This window comes from Littorina saxatilis, linkage group LG9, assembly GCF_037325665.1.
Source record: "Littorina saxatilis isolate snail1 linkage group LG9, US_GU_Lsax_2.0, whole genome shotgun sequence".
Classification (NCBI taxonomy): domain Eukaryota; kingdom Metazoa; phylum Mollusca; class Gastropoda; order Littorinimorpha; family Littorinidae; genus Littorina; species Littorina saxatilis.
In genome coordinates, this window is record NC_090253.1 from 6,249,471 (window position 1) to 6,272,833 (window position 23,363).

At 41.1% G+C, this 23,363-nt stretch overlaps 2 protein-coding genes across 3 annotated transcripts in view; one reads left to right on the forward strand and one right to left on the reverse strand.

Moving 5' to 3' along the window:
* Positions 1-2,026, reverse strand: part of LOC138975143 (ESF1 homolog) — a 48,869-nt gene extending 46,843 nt beyond the window's left edge. For both annotated transcript variants that reach the window (XM_070347804.1, XM_070347805.1), the window contains exon 1: positions 1,569-2,026. In XM_070347804.1, coding sequence (XP_070203905.1) covers positions 1,569-1,953 — 385 coding nt within the window. In that variant the 5' untranslated portion in view covers positions 1,954-2,026. The remainder of the gene's footprint in view (positions 1-1,568) is intronic.
* A 140-nt stretch (positions 2,027-2,166) lies between these two features.
* LOC138975146 (dynein regulatory complex subunit 2-like) lies at positions 2,167-22,489 on the forward strand. Its single transcript, XM_070347807.1, has 10 exons — positions 2,167-2,268; positions 3,061-3,239; positions 3,790-4,042; positions 11,556-11,779; positions 12,507-12,704; positions 13,739-13,816; positions 15,414-15,554; positions 16,635-16,787; positions 18,675-18,892; positions 21,715-22,489. The coding sequence occupies exons 2-10, from the start codon at positions 3,102-3,104 to the stop codon at positions 21,809-21,811; spliced, it is 1,500 nt and encodes a 499-aa protein (XP_070203908.1). The 5' UTR covers positions 2,167-2,268; positions 3,061-3,101; the 3' UTR covers positions 21,812-22,489.
* Positions 22,490-23,363: the final 874 nt, after the last annotated feature.

Here is a 23,363-nt window from a genome sequence, read left to right on the forward strand (position 1 = left end):
TCCAGATGAGGGTTTTTGTCATCACTCTGTGAAATTTGGAGAGGCTGCTATTTGTAGTTTTAGATTTATTGCATATCAACTGCGGCTACCCAGCAAAAACACCATAAAAACCCTAGATGTTTTGCTGTTTTTCAGGATTGTTGTCGCTTTCCTTTACACGTTGGATCAGCCTAACTGCGCGGCGGATTTGAACAAAATTTGTATGACTTGTTAGGTAAGACACCAAATAAACCTTTTGGCGTAAAAAAAATGTAAAACATTATTCAGTTTCCGTTTCGACGGTTGAAGGTGAATCATGCCGTCAAAAAACGCCATTTTTTAGGGTAGGCGTGGTCACGGACATGTGACGTCATACCCAAATATTGCTCAGATTCAAGAAACACATTTTTAAGCAGAAGAAAGACTGATCTTCAAATACATGTACCGTACTTTCCGGGTCATAAGGCGCGACTTTTTTCCTCGAGTTTGACCCCTGCGTCTTGTATAAGGAAGCGCCTAGTCCGTGTATGAAATACGAAAAAAATCAAAGAGACCGCCTGAGTACCAGTCAAACAACTTGTGATAATGCATGTTTCAGCTACTAGGTACTACCCTGGCCAAGTTTCCTCTCAAGACATCAAAGAGACCGCCCCATAGGTTAAACTCGGTCACTGACCCCGGTCACTGACCCTCTCTCAGATCTATGACAGGGGAACCACCTCTCATAGCAAAAACTGGGTCATTGACCCCTGGGAAGAAGGTCAGTGTCTAAACAAGGCAACCCAGCTATCACAATGGACCTGCCTTTGATCTCGCCGCACACACAGAGCACACATATTTCCACTCTGTATTCTTCCTTTGATGTGCGGCTTATTTTCATTCTTCGACCGTTTGTTACCGGTATACTTTTTTAATTTTGGTGCGCCCTATCGGCCCCCTGCAGGGCCCCCTGCGCCCAATGGGTGACTGGATTACAATTTTGTTTAAAAAGAGGGGGGTGCGCATTATGCGCTGTAGCGCCTTGTAACCCAGAAAGTACGGTATATATAAATTTCTGACCCAAAAATTGCTGTTTAACATCTGGGGTATTGAGGTCTAACGAATGACGTCTCACAACGTGCGTGGTTGTCCTAGGCGGTCAAGAAAGCCGCCGCGATCATTGCGCAGACTACACTTCTAGACCGCCAATATTTTTTGTGCGCATCACGTGCTCCACATAAATCGGCCAGAAATGAAGCAATTGCTGAATTGGGAAACCACTGAAAAAATATCCTTAACTTTTTGGGCTCAGTGTACTTGTACTTTATGTGTATACTGAAATTGATCAGATCTACTCCGATGATACTTCATTAGTTGCTTCGAATAGACCCTATCGGTATTCCAAGCTCTCGTGATCTCTCGCAAACTTCAGAGCATAGCAAAGCATGCGGTACAGCGATCTCGTGCGAGCTGCACAAGCCAAAGTTCGAAGTTCTCGCGATGTTCAAAGCATAACAAAGAGCGTGTCTCGCGAGAGCTGCTCAGATACCGAAAAGGTCTATACATAGATTCAGACTCTTGCTTGGAGTTGCACAAGTCTGTTTGCTTACCTTCCTCTTCCTCCTCACTTCCTTCCTCCTCCTTCGAGTCAGGTTGAACACTGCCTACGTTTTCCTTCTTGCCCTCCTCCTCTTCTCTTTCAACATCGCCTGAATCATCTTCTTCTTCGTCTTCTTCGTCTGAATCTTTTTCTTCATCTGAATCTTTTTCTTCGTCTGATTCGTAGTCGTACAGTCGTTCCAAGTTCTCCTTGGTCGAAGAGCTGATCGGACGACCCCGTTTGTCGACAGTTACCTTGACAGTGAACTCTTTGTCTTTCAACATAGACTTGAACCTGGAGTCGATTTTGATTTTCCTCTGCTTGATGTGAGGAGGTCTGAAACGAGGATCTGTCAAAGTATGGGCGAAACGGGCATCGCTTTCCACGTCTTCCATGCTGCGATGTTTTCTTTCGTTCTCTTCACGTGTAGGACTGAAACCGGAAGTAGCCGGAAGTCGTGGTTTTATATTGCAAATAAAATGTGTCAAATAGTTACAAATTTCAAAGACAGTATGAATACTTTTATCATAACGTTATATAATTCATTGATAGAAATGGTATCAAAAGTGTTTAATGCAGTATGGTCTAATTCTTCAAACGCTTTTATTCGCTACCATGTCGAGTTAACTTTTCACTACGACTACTTCCGGTGCTGTCATGGCTACAGCTTGAGAATTTACTCTGCCGAGGACTGACATACTTTCAATTTTGTAAGTGTTTTACTCTCACAGCGCTAGTTTGTATCATTTTGATCGTGGTTAAACTCGTCTAAATTATATTACTTGTAGCCAGATATTGTGTTTTCTTACTAGCACTGATCTGTTCCGACGTGTTTGCATTTAGCACGAAGCAATTTTAGTAGACTACCTGTCGATTTTGTTTTGAAAATAACAATGATGAATCAGTAGATGAAGAGTTAGCTCTGAAAAGTAGTAGTAATAGGGATTGTCATATAGCCTAGGGCTCATGGCTTTTTACGGAGTCCCCTTGTTGTCTCTTTGGGAGGATTTAGTCTGTATTGCATGCTACTTTTGCAATCTATTCAACATCTATGAATATGTTGATTAATTGTCACTATGAGCACACACACACACACACTCACACGCACACACACAGAGTTTACTCACTCTCAAACTTCCATGCATTACTGTCAAGAGTTGCTAATAACAGTTTTATTTTATTTTCTCTTGAAAAGTATTTGTTAATGTTAGTTGTGTGTTTTTTTCTCCCAATTGTTGTTGTTTTGTTTTTTGTGCGTGTTAAAAAACAGCAGAGACTTTTCTTTTGCAAAATGGTTATACATGCATTTTGCTGAGTTTAGATATGTTAGCTGTTGACAGAATTAAGTTCCAAACTCGGCCAGTCTACTGTTCTATCTTACCATTGAACGTTCTTGTTCTGAAAAAGTGTCCTTTTTTGTTGTTGATATACAAGGTATAAGATGACATGCAATCATGAATTAATATTCATAACCTTCATATACGTTTTGTTTATCCCGCCAGGTTTTTGCTTTTTTGAGATTGCTTTCTGAAAAGCCGCCAAGATGCCGGCAAAAAAGAAGAAGTCGGGGAAGCTGTCGAAGATGACAGAGGAGGAGAAGATCGCCTATGAGGAGCAGAAGCGTCTGGCGGAAGAAGAGATGAGGAAGAAAAAGGAAGACATGTTGTCACAGTTCTTGAAGGTAACATTGATTTTTTTTTTCATTTGGATTTGGGTGTGTATTTCTAGATTTGTGAATGCCTGTATTTAATGATAAAGATTTATAAACAGTGACCTAACCTTCTGTTTCTCTCTGTCTGTGTGTCTCTTTCTGTCTCTGTCTTTTTCTTTCTGTCTTGGTCTCTATGTCTATCTTTATTTCTCTTTTTCCCTCACTTTGCCTCCCTCTAGTCTCCCACAAGGTAAGAGCGAGTCGGCTTCAATAGATCACAACAGAGCGAGTTTTTTTCTTCTGTTTTTGTTGAAGAGCCTCTCTTTCTTTTCTCTCAGCCCGGGAAGGTGTGTGTGAGTGTGCGTGTGGTTACACTGAAAAAGAAAACAGAAATACCTATGTGAAAATTTGTTGTTATCAAGCTAAGACAAGAAAGATCCTATTTATTGATATTTCTTTCAAGCCAACCAAATGTATCGAATTAAATTAATGTCTTCAGATGTGCAGTACTTGTGGTACTACTAGCCTGCCGTTTCTTTGCATCATTTCACATACTGAGCGATTTCTTTCACTTTTTCAGGACAAACTGAACAAGGAAGAGCGTGCAACGCATTTCAACCAGAACAAACTGAACCACCAGTGGCGTAACATCATGCGCGAGTCAAAGTCGCGTGAACTGAAGAAGGACATTGAGATCCTGAGTCAGACCTTCGAGCGTGTTATTGACCGCAAGGATGCTGTTATCAAGTCCTTGACGAAGGACCTGGGCGAGGCGGAAGAGCAATACTCAATGGGATTCCGCAGTCATCTTCAGAACATTGACTACCTCATTGGTATGTTCGCAAATATGTTACTTTTCTTTTGCCATTTGTTTTATTCTGAAGTCATCTTTAAGACATTAACTACCTTAATTATTCATTTTTTTCTATGTTTATATACATTTTGACTCAATTGAGTAATCAGGAGAGTCTTAGTAATGAGGAGTGTTGTAGGAAAGCATAAATGTAATGTAATTATTATCTTTACTACAGTGGAACAGGGGTGTACCTTAACTTTTTTTGCTTCCGGCCAGGGGGGCCGGTAAGTCAAAATTTGAACCGGCCCCCCCAAAATACCAACCGGCCCCCAACCAGCCCGGATTACTTACAACCACCTCAGGGACTCGTCGCGTACTAAGCACATACACAAAAAATTTACATTCATACTTATAATGCATACATGTGGATTTGCACTATTAATAACTACCACAAACACACACAAGACTTTATGACAAAAATGTTATGTTTTAATATAATGATAATTAACCTTGTTTTAGAATTAAAAATAAAAGCCGCCACAAAGAAACAAGAAAACAAAACCTCATTCACACCCTGTCACACAATCACACAATAAACCTCACTGAAAGTTACCCCCTTTATGTACCCCCTACCACACCATTTACAAAGTAATTTACTATGGAACTTTACTTACCACATAAACACACACACACACGTACACACACTTTTAAATTAAAAAAAAAAGTAAATCAGAAAAATGTGGTTTTTTTAATTATGTTTTTTGTTGTGTGAAAAAAAGTGTAAAATCCTAGAATTGTTTTCAGGTGATCTTTATGTTTTTGATTCAGAAGAGTTGCAGAGTTGTAGTCCAGGCATCTTAGCCACTTTAGTGAAGGGAACGTTGAAGTGACAATGACTAGGTTTAAAATGTCCCTTATCAGAAAGTTCAACCTCATTCGTTTGATGTTTATTAAGCACATTTTCATATAAAGTTGGCGCTTCATACGGAAAAATGGCTTTGAAATTGACCCAAATCCTTCTTTGGGCTCTGTAAATGTCGTTTGGGGGTATGGTTGTAAAATGGTATCTACTGGTCACCCCAATGTATAAACTGAAAACTATTTCTGCACCAGAACACGCAGAAAGGATTGTATCTGCCTGATGTCTGATGCTTTTCAAAATCCCCAACCACTAACACCTTCAAAACGGACTTTAACTGACACTGTTGTTTTTCCCTATATAATCCTTACTATTTTTCCGAGACGTCGTCGTGTTGTGTATTTAGCTTGCCACAACCTCATACATGGTCCTAAAAGTTAAAGTTGAAGAAAATACTAAAGATAAATGAAAAAGCTGACGCAGTGTCATTCGCACCATGAATCCCCCCATGGGAACATACTAAAGTCTGGTTCCAAATAGGCTCAATTTCCTTCTATTTCTTTGTATTTCTGCCTCGTAGGGGTAGGGGTGTTCAAACCAAAGGCACCTTTAAACCAAAATTCAAATCACACATCTTACAATACTAAGACACTCAGCAGTAAAAGGGTGTCTGCTGGTAAAAAATTCCAAACAATCCTAAAAGTACTTCACTACTAAAAGTGCTTTTAAAAAGAGCCGTTATTTTTCCCTCTATATTCAGTATTGTGTTTTCTGCGAACATGTAGTCTATTTAGATGGTTGTCGCGTGCACTTGAGTTGCTAAAGCGTTTTCAGTTGGGCATATGTCGAAAAGCAAAGAATTAGCCCTTTGAAAACCATCAGAACTGTCACACAAAAATAACATTTACCTATCTCACCAACTGACCAAACATAGGGCTTTTCCTTATGTATTATGTATTGTCGTGTTTTTTGTAGCATACTTGTGAAAACAGCCACCACTGTTGTAAATGATACTTTAAAGAGCATTATTTCATTTTTACAGTTGAAGGACAACCTGGACTGCCGTATATTACAGCTGTTTTACAATCAGCCAAAATTTTCTTAACAAACGTATGTTAAGAACAACTCCCATAGTGAAATTGAAGGAAAACAAATTGAAAATCCCCCTGCCATAGAGGAGCTAAAGAATCAACAATAAACGACTGCATGGATAGCTTGATGCACGAATGCATTGCGGACATGTTTGTCTCCAACCAAGAGAAAGTTCCAAAAAATCCCTTTTGTGCTTCTTATTATACAGTGACGTCAAAGACAGCCTTTTCTGCTGTTCATACATTCAGGGGTTATGGTTACACTAAACGACGTAGTTGTAGCCATACTGCCATCCAGATTTATTTTTTCCTTGCGAGCAGTCACAGGGTGTTTGTGCTGTCTGCCAACCGTTAGATGACCCCGCCCAAGTCTGTTAAGGGACCGTTTGACCGTTATAGAACGCGTCTTTTTGATTTTTTGGCACAGTTGGAAACGGTTGATTTTTATCCCTACCATTGTTTCCAAACATTATATAGGAATGTTTTGTGAACAACGGATAATAGCCGCTACTCGCATGTGTAGCAAAAGTGAGCGTACATACTCACCCTGGTCGTCCAGCCGTTGTCCGTTGCCCGTCTTTATCTGTCTGTACTGAACATTACCTTTGGATATTTCTCCAACGCTATGAAGTGAAGAAACACCAAATGTTGCAAAATGTTGTATGACCCCAAGAGCTCAAAAAAGATACTTGAGAACCTTGACCTTACCTTAAGGTCAAGGTCACAGGGAGAATGAATGTGGTATAAAAACTGCAAAATTTCACATTGTGCCAGTTTTCTGGAAAACAAATTAAAAACAGCGGGCTTAGTTTTGTATCGTATACAAGAAAAAGAAAGCCTTATCTTCTGATACCATTTTGGTTGACCTCGCTTCAATGTCAAGGTCAGAGGAGCCCTTCAAAGTTGAATTGTAGACATATTTTGATGTGAGCTTGCCCCTTTAACTTTACTATGGATGATATCTCTTACAAACTTAAACACTGAGTGGGCCTTTGTTAGAATTTCATAGTGATCCACATCTGGCCACATGTCGTCAGTGTCAAGGTCACATTGACCCCTATCAAAAATGTGACCAAGACGGGTAAAGAAATCACTATTTAAAAGTGACCATGTGTCTTGATAAAAAGTGTTAAAAAGCACCATTATCCTTTGTATAATTATGTTGAATTACTGGTCTTATGTTCAGTGACCTTGGCCCTTGACTTTGGGTCAAGGTCATATGTATTTTCGTAAGAGAAATGTGTAAAACAATTTGTATCGAATGATGCTATTGACAGTTTCAATTGTTTGACCTTGAATTTCGAGGTCACATAAAGGTGAAAGTCATGTAAAGGATACAGTTAGCATGTTTCAATGTATATTTTATGAACCAGCTGTAAGACAAGTCCTACGGGCCTAACGCTTTCTTGCATTGAAATGCCTTTTCTCTTTTGCCTTCTTCTACGGTACCCCTTGGTTATAGAGGATCCAGCTCTGTATACTTGGTTTTACTAAGTGCCTGTCTATAACAGCGAAGGGTGAATGTCGTAAACCAACTCACTGCGCACAACTTGCTTCAAGGTCAAGGTCACAGGGGACATAAAATAATGTTGTTCAAAAACAGTAAATTTTCACATTTTCACAATTTTCTCCCACGTTATTGAGAATGACGACCTTAGCTACAAGTGTTATTTAGGTCAAAGCAAGCCCTATCTATTGATACCAGTTTGGTTGACCTTGCTTCAAGGTCAAGGTCACAGGGGACCTTCAAAGTTGGATTGTATACATGTTTTGAAGTGACCTTGACCCTGAACTATGAAAAAAATCTTTCAAACTTCATAATTGTGTGGGGCACATGTTATATACTGATATTGAGCCACATTTAGTCACATATCATCAAGGTCAAGGTCACTTTGCCCCTTATGAAATGTGACTGAAACGGGCAATTGAATCACTAAAAGTGACAATGTCTCTTTGTAGAAAGTGCCAATAAGTATGTTTATGCTTCCTATGTCTTGAATTGATAGCCTTGTGATGTGTGACCTTTGATGATCTTGACCTTGGCCAAAGGTCATGTGTAATTTGGTAGGAAAAATCTGTAAACCAGTTCTAATAGTGTACAATGTCCTTGCCAGCTTCAGTTGTTAGACCTTCACCTTCAAGGTCACCTGAAGGTCAAGGTCACTTTAAGACAAAGGTCAAGCATGAGAGTCGCATGGGCTTTGCTTTGTTAAGATTTTTTACCAAGAGACATGGATTTCTTTACCCGGCTTGGTCACATTTTTCATAGGGGTCAATGTGACCTTGACCCTAACGATATGTGACCAGATGTGGCTCACTATGAAATTCTAACAAACGCCCCACTCAGTGTTTAAGTTTGTAAGAGATATCGTCCATAGTAAAGTTAAAGGGGCAAGCTCACATCAAAATATGTCTACAATTCAACTTTGAAGGGCTCCTCTGACCTTGACATTGAAGCGAGGTCAACCAAAATGGTATCAGAAGATAAGGCTTTCTTTTTCTTGTATACCATACAAAACTAAGCCCGCTGTTTTTAATTTGTTTTCCAGAAAACTGGCACAATGTGAAATTTTGCAGTTTTTAGACCACATTCATTCTCCCTGTGACCTTGACCTTAAGGTAAGGTCAAGGTTCTCAAGTATCTTTTTTGAGCTCTTGGGGTCATACAACATTTTGCAACATTTGGTGTTTCTTCACTTCATAGCGTTGGAGAAATATCCAAAGGTAATGTTCAGTACAGACAGATAAAGACGGGCAACGGACAACGGCTGGACGACCAGGGTGAGTATGTACGCTCACTTTTGCTACACATGCGAGTAGCGGCTATTATCCGTTGTTCACAAAACATTCCTATATAATGTTTGGAAACAATGGTAGGGATAAAAATCAACCGTTTCCAACTGTGCCAAAAAATCAAAAAGACGCGTTCTATAACGGTCAAACGGTCCCTTAACAGACTTGGGCGGGGTCATCTAACGGTTGGCAGACAGCACAAACACCCTGTGACTGCTCGCAAGGAAAAAATAAATCTGGATGGCAGTATGGCTACAACTACGTCGTTTAGTGTAACCATAACCCCTGAATGTATGAACAGCAGAAAAGGCTGTCTTTGACGTCACTGTATAATAAGAAGCACAAAAGGGATTTTTTGGAACTTTCTCTTGGTTGGAGACAAACATGTCCGCAATGCATTCGTGCATCAAGCTATCCATGCAGTCGTTTATTGTTGATTATTTAGCTCCTCTATGGCAGGGGGATTTTCAATTTGTTTTCCTTCAATTTCACTATGGGAGTTGTTCTTAACATACGTTTGTTAAGAAAATTTTGGCTGATTGTAAAACAGCTGTAATATACGGCAGTCCAGGTTGTCCTTCAACTGTAAAAATGAAATAATGCTCTTTAAAGTATCATTTACAACAGTGGTGGCTGTTTTCACAAGTATGCTACAAAAAACACGACAATACATAATACATAAGGAAAAGCCCTATGTTTGGTCAGTTGGTGAGATAGGTAAATGTTATTTTTGTGTGACAGTTCTGATGGTTTTCAAAGGGCTAATTCTTTGCTTTTCGACATATGCCCAACTGAAAACGCTTTAGCAACTCAAGTGCACACGACAACCATCTAAATAGACTACATGTTTGCAGAAAACACAATACTGAATATAGAGGGAAAAATAACGGCTCTTTTTAAAAGCACTTTTAGTAGTGAAGTACTTTTAGGATTGTTTGGAATTTTTTACCAGCAGACACCCTTTTACTGCTGAGTGTCTTAGTATTGTAAGATGTGTGATTTGAATTTTGGTTTAAAGGTGCCTTTGGTTTGAACACCCCTACCCCTACGAGGCAGAAATACAAAGAAATAGAAGGAAATTGAGCCTACTTGGAACCAGACTTTAGTATGTTCCCATGGGGGGATTCACGGTGCGAATGACACTGCGTCAGCTTTTTCATTTATCTTTAGTATTTTCTTCAACTTTAACTTTTAGGACCATGTATGAGGTTGTGACAAGCTAAATACACAACACGACGACGTCTCGGAAAAATAGTAAGGATTATATAGGGAAAAACAACAGTGTCAGTTAAAGTCCGTTTTGAAGGTGTTAGTGGTTGGGGATTTTGAAAAGCATCAGACATCAGGCAGATACAATCCTTTCTGCGTGTTCTGGTGCAGAAAGAGTTTTCAGTTTATACATTGGGGTGACCAGTAGATACCATTTTACAACCATACCCCCAAACGACATTTACAGAGCCCAAAGAAGGATTTGGGTCAATTTCAAAGCCATTTTTCCGTATGAAGCGCCAACTTTATATGAAAATGTGCTTAATAAACATCAAACGAATGAGGTTGAACTTTCTGATAAGGGACATTTTAAACCTAGTCATTGTCACTTCAACGTTGTTCTCTAATATGCCTGGACTATTGCATCCCTTATCCTATTGTTGAAGCTCTGTCTTTTCATCTGTATCACATATATTAGATTGGTTTTTTTTACTTCCTTAGTTGAAGTTAGTTAGTTAGTTAGTTGTTGCTTTTTGGGTCCAGCGGACCATATAGGCCACATCAGGACCCCCCATCGTTGAAGGGAAATAGTTGACAGCAGTAGTACTGTCACTACTTGTACTAGGTTGGTCAGCAAAGCTGGTGTTAACATATCTTAGAAAACCATCTCAGTGAGATTCCCTGCGGTCAGTGACCTATACATTTCACAGAAACTGGGTCAGTGCAGGTAGTGTGTATAGCTCACACATCTAAGGAAAAAAACAGAGGGGAAATATGTTTGCTCTGGATGGACGGTCAGATCAAAGACAGATGCATTTTAATTAATAGCTGGTTGGCCTTGAGACCTGGGTTAATGACCGGTACTTGCAATCTGAACACAGCTGCCTGACCCAGTTTAGAGACACTGACCTTCTTACCGGGAGTCAATGACCAGTTTTATCTGAGAGGATTAAACTGTTTCTTTCACAACATGTGAAAGTCTCTCAAGGACTGGCTAGCGAAGCAAAAAAAAGAGGTGAATAGCGCAGAGAGGGGGGATCGAGGGAATGGGGGGGTGCGTAGCTATTTTGACTGCTGATGCAATCGCCAGCGGCTAGTGGCACTGGAGGGTTGATGACACGGTCAAGTGAGGCGGAGGGGGGTAGCTGTCTAGCCAAAGTGTCTAGGCTTGATTGGTGGTAGTCCTGAGTCCTTCTCAAAGTGGGGGAGGGGGGGGATGAGTGGGCAGTAGAGAAGTGACAGATTTTGAGATCGCCCGCGAGAGATCTTTGTTCGCAGGCCGTTTCGATTGACGATTGTTCTTCAGCGAAATTTGAACCCACCGGGCGAGCGATGTGATTTGAACCAGCCCCGGGCGGTCGGGCGACTGCTAAGGTCCAGGCCTGGTGGAACCCCACTTTTAAGACCCTCAGGGCAAAGCTATGAGGGGTTAACCTGGGTTTTACCCCGACTTTGGATGAGATACACAAGTGTATGTGTGTTTAGGTGGTAACAGCCATCAGCACTTATGGTAGAATGAACGAGGTCTTTTATGTGCTGAAGGGGGGAGGGGGGCGTATCCTCCGTATTTATGTTAATCTTTTTTAACACTTCCTCAGACATTCAGAAGCAGCGCCTTGCGACGCTGGAGCGAGAGTGTGCGGAGGAGCTGGAGATCGTGCGCGAAGAGTTCGACACGGAGCGTGCCATGCTGACCGAGCAGCACAACAAGGAGATGAACGACATCGCCGACATTATTTTCGCCATGGAACAAAATTTCCTGGAACGGGAGAACGACGCCAAGGTCGATTTCCAGAGCATGCGAGACGAGATCAAGAATAAGGTCAGGGTTTGGGATAGAGCATGTTAATTGTAAGTTTCTGTGCAAGTACAGTAGTGGAGGTCATACCTTATATTACCTGCATGCTTGAGCTATATCGATAGAGACAACATATCCGTGAGATGTGGAGAGCTGTTTGTGATAGGGTTTGGCTGTTTTCACCCAGCTGGTATAATATACTCTTGCAAATGTTCGCCTTCACATTCATGTAGCAGTTTTCTTAGGGCTATTTATTTTTCCCAAAATCACTCCTTTGCCTCCAAACGTGAGTGTTTCATGCACTACAGGCATGGGATTGATTTAAAGAAAAATCTCTGAAAACTATGGGGGGTCCAGAATTTGTTTGAAATCTACATTAAAATATTTGCAATCTGGCGCATTCTAGGAGTATGTTTTATGAATTTTACACATGAAAAAAAACTGACCGAAATTAATGCATGTTTTGTATTGCCAGTAACCAACGTTCATTTTAATCCTTTAACTGAATGAAATTTATTTGAACACACTTACTCGCGTCCGATTTTTGTTCCTCAATTTTTTTTCTCTCGATCGTGTATTCTCGGAAGAAGAATGTTGTTTTCTCTGAAATGTGTAGCTTTTCTAAAAAAATCCTCGGATCCGAGGAGAATTCTCATCCCTGGCACTAGCTTCACTGGTTACATTTGCGATAAACATTTTTACAATGAACATTTTTGCGATTATCATTTTTCTGATTAACATTTTTGCACAGAACCTTGAGGAGAAGCATGCGCTGCGTGTTCAGCTGGAGATGAAGGTTGACGAACTGTGGCAGCAGTTCCGACAGGCGTTGCAGAACTACAACGAGACAACGGAGGAACGTAAAACAGCGTTCGAGGCTCTGAAGCTGAAGGATGAGAAGAGCGCTAAGGAGATTGAACTACAGATGCGAAAACTTCAAAGAATATCTGTGAGTATAGTGGGGATTTTGTGTGTGTGTGTCTGTCTGTCTGTCTCTGTCTCTGTCTTTCTCTGTCTGTCTGTTTTTCCTGACTGTCTATCTCTATATCTGTTCTTTTTGTCTATTGTTTCTTTTCAAAAAAAGGAAGAAAAACAAGAAACGCAGTCATAATTTCAACTGAAGTCCAGAATGCAGAATAAAAATAAGAATTTTAACTGAAGTAAACAGTAACATTTCTCTTTTCTTATTTTACTTTTTGTTCTGTCTGTTGTTTGTTTCTGATGCAGATTGGTCCCAAGTTGTTTCAACTAAATGTAAGAAATGTTTTAACAATTACTACAGTATTCCTAAGTTTTGAGTTGAAAGTGTATAAGTGTTTCATTAGAGAAGTCATGCAAGACCTGGTGTTTATAAATAAATTTGACAGTCTGAGTCAAACTGTCATTCATACGGACAACGCACTTTTACTTTCTGCGCACCCACACAATGGAATTCTCTCCCCTTTCACATCCGCCACTCTCAGTCACCCCAAGCATTCAAACGAGCACTTAAAACGCACCTCTTCAAGAAATACAACCCCTGATTTTATTTTCTCAGTCCATCAGTAGGCTACATGTAGTGTATTTGTTGTTTTAGTGATAATGTATATATTATAAACATCTAGGGCTGTTTTCAGTATTGTTGATAACATGTTCTGTTTGATTAAGGGTATTCAGCTGGTATTTCCTTGTTTTCACTACCTATTTTATTCATGTTTTTATTACTTAGTTAGTGGAAGAATCTTTTGTAATGTATGTTTGATGGTGTATGCTTTTAATTAAGCGTTGCCGACTATGAATGTAGATGTAAATGCTTGTATAACTGTGTTTTAATTTTAAATGTGTCAAGCGCAAAGAGCATAATTGTAAAGTTATGATGTTGCGCTATGTAAATGCTCATTTATTATTATTATTATTATTCATACTAACACTGCTCCATATTGGAGAAGAAATTGTTACTGAGAACTTTCTGTTGGTCACTGCATGAGAAATGTCTGTTTCTAGGACCAAATTGCACAGCTCAAGGCAAAGATGGCATCCAACACTAAAGAATGCGAAGAAAGGAACAAGTACTTGAAGGAGGTTGGTAATTCCCAGTCTTATGTTATGGGGGGGCCTGGATGCTCAGTTGGTAGAACGTCTGACTTGTGATCTGTGGGTCATAGGTTCAAATCCAAGCCAAGACAGACATGGGTCAGCTTTATATGCAGACTCAGAGAAAGTTTTCGTGTTGAACCCATATGTCACCACTGTGGCACGTTAAAGACTTAATTCTTTCTGCAAAAATCGTGCGTGGCTGATTACACCTATGCAAAAACCTGGGTAGGGCAACTCTGTGGCTGCTAGCTCGATCTGGGACACAGCAACACAAATGTCCTAGTGATGGGACAAAGCAAAAGGATATATGTTATTCCTATGAATGTTGTGTGTGTGCATGCGTATTGTGCATGTGCGTGGACTGGGTGGCCGAGTGGTAACGCACTTGCGCTCAGAAGCAAGAGATTGCAAGTTCAAACCCTGGGTCAGGGCGTTAGCAATTTCCCCCCCCCCTTTCCTAACCTAGCTTGACTAAATGTTGTATTTTCGCCTTACGCGACTTGTTAAGACCTGATTTTGTCAGATGTGTGGAGGTGTCGAAAGGGGGGATTCCCCTGTAGCTGTGCAGAGGAAAGAATTGATGCTCGCTCACTGGAAATGTGTTTTGAATTATTTATTTGAATAATATTGTAAATTTATTTCTGTGCAGAGGAAAGAATTGATGCTCGCTCACTGGAAATGTGTTTTGAATTATTTATTTGAATAATATTGTAAATTTATTTCTGTGCAGAGATTAGAATTGATGCTCGCTCATATCTAAATATAGGTCCCTGCTAGAAATTAATGCGTTTTGAATTATTTATTTGAATAATATTGTAAATTTATTTCTGTGCAGAGAATGAGAGATGAGAATTGATGCTCGCTCACTGGAAATGCGTTTTGAATTATTTATTTGAATAATATTGTAAATTTATTTCTGTGCAGAGATTAGAATTGATGCTCGCTCACTAGAAATTAATGCGTTTTGAATTATTTATTTGAATAATATTGTAAATTTATTTCTGTGCAGAGATAAGAATTGATGCTCGCTCACAAGAAATGTGTTTTGAATTATTTATTTGAATAATATTGTAAATTTATTTCTGTGCAGAGATGAGAATTGATGCTCGCTCACTAGAAATGCGTTTTGAATTATTTATTTGAATAATATTGTAAATTTATTTCTGTGCAGAGATTAGAATTGATGCTCGCTCACTAGAAATTAATGCGTTTTGAATTATTTATTTGAATAATATTGTAAATTTATTTCTGTGCAGAGATGAGAATTGATGCTCGCTCACAAGAAATGTGTTTTGAATTATTTATTTGAATAAATATTGTAAATTTATTTCTGTGCAGTCAGATGGGAATTGATGCTCGCTCACTAGAAATGTGTTATGAATTATTTATTTGAATAATATTGTAAATTTATTTCTGTGCAGAGATTAGAATTGATGCTCGCTCACTAGAAATTAATGCGTTTTGAATTATTTATTTGAATAATATTGTAAATTTATTTATGTGCAGAGATGAGAATTGATGCTCGCTCACTAGAAATGTGTTTTGAATTATTTGAATAATATCGCCATTTATTTCTGTGCAGGAGCGAGAAAGGATGCAGGCTCACTTCCAGGAACTGAAGGCCCAGATGAACAAGATCCGCGACTGTGAGCGCGAAAAACTGACGAAGCTGACGCTGGAAAGCCGTGCTGCAATCAAGGAGATCAAGCGACAGAAAGAAAAGGTGGGAAGGTCAAGGATATAGAATGAACAGAGATCGTCTCCCGAAATCAGTGTATGCTGCCTGAATGGCTGGGTAAAAACGGTCATACACGTAAAAATCCACTCGTGCAAAAAAAATGAGTGAAGGTTTAAGAGTTTCACCCCATGAACCCTCGCGCCCCTAATTGGCGTAGAGGCGCGTCCCCCGGGTGGTGGATGGGGGAGCCTTCTCTACTAACTTCTGAGAGAAGGTCGCATCACTCTCGATTCCGTGAACCTAATTAGGATCTTTTTCTTGTTTCTTCTCTATTTCTGCCTCCCCAAAGTCCTTTTAGTTTCCTTTTCTCACCCATTAAATTCTTCACTTATTACCCTTGTTAAGTGGTTCTATCTTGTATAGAATATAGTCAATGTTTGTAAAGATTTTAGTCAAGCAGTATGTAAGAAATGTTTAGTCCTTTGTACTGGAAACTTGCATTCTCCCAGTAAGGTCATATATTGTACTACGTTGCAAGCCCCTGGAGCAATTTTTTGATTAGTGCTTTTGTGAACAAGAAACACTTAACAAGTGGCTCTATCCCATCTCCCCCTTTCCCTTATCCCATCTCCCCCCTTTCCCTCGTCGCGATATAACCTTCGTGGTTGAAAACGACGTTAAAGACCAAATAAAGAAATAAATAAATAAACCCCATGAACGAAGAAGAAGAGAAGACAACCCAGATCGAATTATAGCTTTAATAACAAATAGATTAAAAGAATGTGCAAGGCATGTGCATGCAATGATCGAGGTAGAACAAATCTGCCATGGAGCAATAGTTTGCGTGCTGAATTTTGTATGCCGGAACAACCTTTTATGCAAGAGACAAAATAATCACTGAACAGTAGGTAATATGTATCTCATATTTCTGAAAGCCAAGGGTATTTTCCATGTATGATCTGCATTTGAAAAATAGAGGCATATATATACAAAATGTGTCGCATGTAAAATAAAAAAATTTTTTTTTTTTTTAAGTTTTCCAATGCGTCAGGTGGGCAAACATTTTGTAAAATGCGACCCCTGAATGTCCAGATTTGTTTTCAGCTAAATATGAAATGTTGACAGGGGGAGCAAATCCTGCGCCTGGCAGAGATGGGTCGTAAACTGGAGACGGAGGAGGAGAAGGTGTTGCCGTTTTACGCTTCGTCGCTCACCAAGGAGGAACAGGATGATGTGGAAGTCGTATTTCTGGACCCTCCGTCGGAACCTCTGGTAGCGGTAAGTTTCTTTGTCATCATTTTCACGAGTTTTCATTCACAAACACCTGGTAAATAAATCTCATGTTCCCCATGCAATAACTCGAGGTGGTGAATGGGTTTGAGCTTTCATGTGAAACGTGGCTTGTCAAAGTAAAAGCCAATCAGGCTGATTGTTTGATGTGTGGAACCATCGTGGCTTTGGATTTGTGTTTCCGAGGACAACGATTGTAAGCATTCACTCTCAAAGACCCAATCAATGTTGATAATTACCGAGGCGACTCATGGTCAATTTGCAACTTATCTCTGTAATCGCAAAATCCACAACGAAAAGTCATAAACACTTAAAAGAAAAGAAATATGCTCAACATTTACTGAATTCACAGGTATGATCGCAGCTCTGTACATTTTCAGACTGGAAGAAAAGCGTCAACAAGCTACGTTTGACGTCACATACAAGTTTGACGTGTTATCTCGTGCTACTGTGACGATGCTTTGTGGCCCGGAGTTGGATTCTAAAAATTCGTCTCCCTGTGGGTTATTGTGCATTTTGTTGCACAACCAAAATGATGACAAAAACGATGTTTGGTAGCTTGTTGTCAGACCAGCACTTTGTTGTTGGTCCTCGGGGAGCATATCGCCTTTTGTCTCATATTTATCAACCGCGGCCTTCGGCCTTGGTCGATAAAGATGAAACAAAAGACGATATGGTCCCCTTGGACCAACAAAAAAGCTGGTCTGTCAACAAGCCACCAAACATCTTATAATATGCCACGAAAGTGCCAAATTGAAACTTTTGTGGCACATACTCCTAATATACCAGACTTATGTAGCAACTTTCTAGTGCATTGATTTTGTCCAAGTTCTGAGTCTATAGTTCCAAATTTGCACTGATGTTTAGCATGTGCCACACGCACAGTGTGCTGATTACATGCTATGTGTAGCATAATTATTAGCGGTATCTAAGATTTGCCTGAGGGTGGTGTCACAACCTTGGCAAAGTCTGGTACCTCCATCATATCTTCTGGCAGCAGTAAGTTTCTTGTCATAGCCATGGCAACAGTCTGCAAGTGAGAAAATAAAAATGAACCAGAGCATTAGTGTAATGGAAGGTCCTCGACTACAAAGGAAGGGTAAATCTAGACAGTGACAGGAATGACTCAGATGGGCATGAGAGTTGACTCAGTGGTTTTCTAAGAAAAGTATTGAGTGCTTCGATCGAGTCAAACAATGGATGTGATGATGAATACAATCACATGAAGGAGAGTGAGGTATTAGTTATCCAAGTTAATGAGAGGATACTTAGCCAGTTAGGTATCAAGTTTGAATTTAATTTGTTGCATTTTTCTGTTGAATCTGTTCTCTGCCAGTAAATATTTGCATACAAAGCACTACCCGTATATACCTGAATTGACAACTTACAACATGCCCTTGATGTGTAAATGAACACACGCACACATTGTTTGTTTATTGTTGTTCTTCTTCTATGTTATTTATTGAATGGTCCGGTAGCTCAGATGGTAGAGCACTGGACTTGTGATCGGAAGGTCGCAGGTTCGAATTCGGGCCGGGACGGACACGGGTCAACTTTATGTGCAGACCCAGAGACGGAAGCCATGTCCCACCCCCGTGTCATCACAATGGCACGTAAAAGACCTTGGTCATTCTGCCATAAGTGCAGGTGGCTGAATACACCTAAACACGCAGACACCTGGGTAGCGCGACTCCGTTGCTGCTAGCTTTCCACTGGGAGGAAGCGACCCGAATTTCCCAGCGATGGGACAATAAAGTAATGAAAATGAAATGAAATTAAAATGAAAATGGTTTGTTGCCTGTTAAAGCAATTAAGTCCTGACGTACGTCCTACAGGCAGCAAAACGTTTAAAGAATGTTCTCCTTCTCCAACCAGGTGATGCATGAGTACACAGCCCTGGAGAACTTCTGGAAGCGCTACAACAAGGTGTTCCTAGAGAAACTAGCCCTGGACAAGGAGCGCCAGACCCTGGCGGGCGAGAACTCTCAGCTGAGGACGCTCCTCAAGCAGTATCTGGACGGCATCTCCGTCAATGATGAGATCCTCTCCCAGGTCAACCCGCTCTTCGTCATCAACAGCAAGACCAACGTCAAGTGAGTGCATGAGTGAAATCATCCGCCGTTTCCTTTTTTCTTTTTAATTCTTTTTACATTTTGTCAAGTTTTGACTAAATGTTTTAACATGGACGGGGAATCGAGACGAGGGTCTGGGTGGTGTATGTGTGTCTCTGTGTCAGTGTGTGTGTTTGCATAGAGCGATTCAGAGAAAACTACTTGACCGATCTTCATGAAACTTTGCATGAGAGTTCCTTCTTCTTCTTGTCGTTCGCCACTTTCTCACGATGGCAGATAATGCGTGGTACAGTGATTTGTTCGAGAAGCGCCATGCAGGCTCCATACCTCCGTCTTCAGCCCTCTAGGTTTTCTGTAGGGGTTACCCCACCCCTAGCTCCTGGCCCGTATGTCCTACCCTGGGAGCACAAGGGGGGTTGTTTCTCCGAGGATCCCACCCCGGTTGAAGCTTTTACTCGGGTTGCTCCCTCCCCAAGAATGGCTGCCTTACTGGGCTGACGAGTCCATTCTGCCCGGCTAGTTCCCCATAGCTGGAGTGCCTTCGTCCGCCATTGCAGCCGTTGGGAGAAAAAGTAAATAAATACATCTCCTCTTCCGCCTGCCTTGCCGTTGAGGCCCGGATATCCCGCCGGTGCAGGGATTTGACTTTGGAGTTTGCTTCTCCTAGACCAGTTGCCTGCCATGGCTACAAACTGAGTCTGGTCTACTCAGTAGGACATCCTCCTCCGCCTTCACAGCCGTTGGGAATTCTCTTCCTCATCCGCCTGTTCCACCGTTGGGATGCCCTGAAGGTGCTATTTGCCCATAGCTGGGTGGTCTGTTCGTGGACACCAGGGCGTATCCACACCCTGGAGGGGCCTGGATGTCGCACGTCATGGGGGCAGATCCTCCTCCCCGATCCGCCTTGCTTAGCCTGGGGGCTCGCGCTACCCAGTTTCCAGAGCTGCCAGCGTGGAGGCGTAAGGTCGGTCTTGAGACAAGCAGTACTTATCTAGTCCGGAGGGATTACACCACAATGGATACCTTGCTTAGACTGCAGCTAATGTCATAACAGCCGTCACATACAACACAGACAAGCGCAGGCAGAGCAGCAAGCAGGTACAGGCTATATGCAACCAACCATCATGACACAGCCTACAACCCTAGACTAGGGTGGTCCAAGGGAGGGCATCCTATTGATACCCCACTACCCGCACACACCAAGCACACATTCGTACCCTGGAGTCTATATCCTTGAGGTGGATAGAGGCTCCTTAGTGCCCCCATGAGAGTTCCTGAGAATAATATCCCCAGATTTTTTTAATTTTTTTTATAAATGACTTTGATGACATCATATCCATTTTTTTGTGAAAGTTGAGGCTGCACTGCCACACCCTCATTTTTCAATCAAGTTGATTGAAATTTTAGCCAAGCAATCGTCGATGAAGCTTTGACTATGGTATTGCATTTCAACTTGGAAGCTTAATAATTAATTAATGAATTTGGTCATTAAAAATTGCAAAATTCTAATAAAAATTAAAATGTCAGTAATAGATCTAAAAGGATTTCATCTTACTCCTTATCATTTCCTGATTCAAAAAACATATAGATATGTTATGTTTGGATTGAAAACAAGCTCAGAAAGTTGAAAAGATCACAGAAAAAGGGCGCTTTCCTGTGAAGTGCTTTACGCTACAGTGCTATTCTGGTTTGTCACTCTCTGTACCTTTTTTTCGTGAAAGTGTCAGCGCTTTCTTTTTGAAGGCTGCGGGGAAACAAAGCCATAATGTTTTGGTGAAATAAATGCCGTCTGCATGTTAATTTCATACTTCGAGTTGGACAGATTTGCTAATTTAGCTTCATGCGACTTGTTTTCATTTTAGTCAACGTGTGACTCAATATGTGTTCTCGCAGACTTGAAATCGAGAAAGAGAGGTGAGGACGTATGAGCAAAGAGTGTTTGTATGTGTGTAGGTCGCGAGGAGGGAGGGCTGCTAAGAAGGGATTCATTTGTCTGTCTCTTTTCCTGTTTGTAAGCTGCATAGGTTATTTGTTAGGCAAAAAAAAAAAGGTCTGTTTACGGTAACCCGACCGACCCTATTTTTTTCGCGCGACCCTAGACGTTTTTTTGGCATTTGGGGAAAAAATTAAAAAAAAATTAAAAAAAATAAAAAAAATCTTGGTTTTTTTGCAAAATAACGTAAAAATATGGTTTTTGGGGAAGAAAAATAAAAATAAAAAATCTCGACCTACCGACCCTATTTTGTTGGCCTATGTTACCGTAAACAGACTTTTTTTTTTTTGGCCTTATGACTGTATGATCTGCATGTCTGTTCCATCAACAGTGTATGTTTGTTGTCATTTTGAAATCAATGAAGATATTGGGTTTTTTGCTTGTATGCTTGCGTTTTTAGTAATGTGGCTATATTATTGACTTATGGTTTGTGACTACCGCCCACGACAGAGTTGTGTGTATTATATCTAATAAAGACGGGGGCAATGGCTTTGCGGTAAGACGGGGGCCTCCAAAGTGGAAGGTTGTGGGTTTGAATCCCGGCCCCTCCTGATGGGTTAAGGTGGAGATTATTCCGATCTCCCAGGTCAACTTATGTGCCGACCTGCTAGTGTCTTATCCCCCTTCATGTGTACATGCAAGCACAAGACCAAGTGCACACGGAAAAGATCCTGTAATCCACATCTGAGTTCAGTGGGTTATAGGTGGGTTATAGAAACACGAAAATACCCAGCATGCTTCCTCCGAAAAAATCCACTCGTGCAAAAACATGAGTGTACAAGGGAGTTTCAGCCCAAGATTACGCAGAAGAAGAAGAATATCTAATAAGACTTGTGTTGTTGTCTTTCAGGATGAACTTTCCAGTGGGAGACCCCAGAGTGCGACGCCCTCAAATCCCAACTGTGGTGGAGGCCGCTCACGTCGTCAAACACATTCTCCCCTCATAGACGTCCCCCCCCCCCCCCCCCCCCCCCCCCACTTCTCGATCTGTGTACTCCTTTTTGGTGTCTCCGTCCAAGGTTATCGTCAGTATTTCTTTCACCCCCCCCCCCCTTCCACTCCCCGCTACCACCACTCCCTGTCCCCCTCTCCCCAAGACCCTCTTGCCCTTTTTTCCTCTCTGTGCGGATATGGTTGTTGCATTCGTCCAAGATATTTGTCAGTATTCCGTCCCCCCCCCCTCCCCCTGCACCACCAATCACCTCCTTCTCTCCCTCTCCCCCCCCCCCCCCCCCCAATTGCCCTGTCTGTTTTGTCCTTGTATCGGTCTTGTTCAAGGATGTGCCTTTTCTTATGAACTGATTTGCTTCTTGCTTCCTCTAAGTTTCTATGTAAAATGGTGTTTTTGTCAGTCTGTTTTCTTGTAGCGAAAATTATTTTTAAAAACAGATTAGACAGACTCAGTGTTTCCTGCGCGTCTTTGTGTATAATGATATTTGTGGAGTCTGTTTGGTTTTTCGAGAAAGATAAAGAACATTTTGATGACAGTGCATGCTGGTGAAAAAAAGTTACTTTGACGAAATGAGTTTTAATGCCATGAACTAGAACTGTATATTTCAGATTCTGTGAAATCATGTGTCCATGAAAAAATCAATTTGAAGTTTGAATACAAACTTGAATTTTAACATTTTGCATTTTGTGCTATGTGTACTGTGACAATAACGTGTTTAGTACTTCATTTTGGTATGATCCTCTGTCTGTCCGTCTGTCCCCCCCCCCCCCCTTCTCTCTCTCCTCTCTCCCTCCTCTCCCTCTCTCTCTCTCTCTCTCTCTCTCTCTTCTCTCTCTTCTCTCTCTCTCTCTCTCTCTCTCTCTCTCTCTCTCTCTCTCTCTCTCTCTCTCTCTCTCTCTCTCTCTCTCTCTCTCTCTCTCTCTCTGTATGTGAATTGGGACTGGGTGGCCGAGTGGTAACGCACTTGCGCTCGGAATCGAGAGGTTGCGTGTTCGACCCTGGGTCAGGCCGCTATTTTCTCCCCCCTTTCCTAACCTAGATGGTGGGTTCAAGTGCTAGTCTTTCGGATGAGACGAAAAACCGAGGTCCCTTCGTGTACACTATATTGGGGTGTGCACGTTAAAGATCCCACGATTGACAAAAGGGTCTTTCCTGGCAAAATTGTATAGGCATAGATAAAAATGTCCATCAAATACCCGTGTGACTTGGAATAAAGGCCGCGAAAGGTGAATGCTCGCCTAACAGGCTTGAGGTTTGCTGGTCGATGTGAATGCGTTATATATTGTGTGTAAAAAATGTTTGTTTGTCTGTCTGTCTGTAAAAAATTCCATTTCACATGGCAGAAATTAATATGTAAAGCGCGGAGAGCATAGTTAATTGTGGTTCGCGCTATATAAGCTCACCATAATAATAATAATAATTGCTGGTATCTTCACATTTATGTCAGTCTACCTTTTTGCTTCTTTCTGTTTTCTTTTGTTTGCTCGTCAGCCAATGGAGCTTTCTTTTCGTGTCTTTTTCCTTTTTCTTGGTGTTTCTCGCGGCAT

Coding starts and splice junctions, on each gene's coding strand:
- LOC138975146 (XM_070347807.1), top strand. CDS start 3,102: ATGCCGGCAAAAAAGAAGAAGTCGGGGAAGCTGTCGAAGATGACAGAG. Junction 3,240..3,789: donor TGTTGTCACAGTTCTTGAAG/GTAACATTGATT, acceptor TCACTTTTTCAG/GACAAACTGAACAAGGAAGA. Junction 18,893..21,714: donor AACAGCAAGACCAACGTCAA/GTGAGTGCATGA, acceptor GTTGTCTTTCAG/GATGAACTTTCCAGTGGGAG.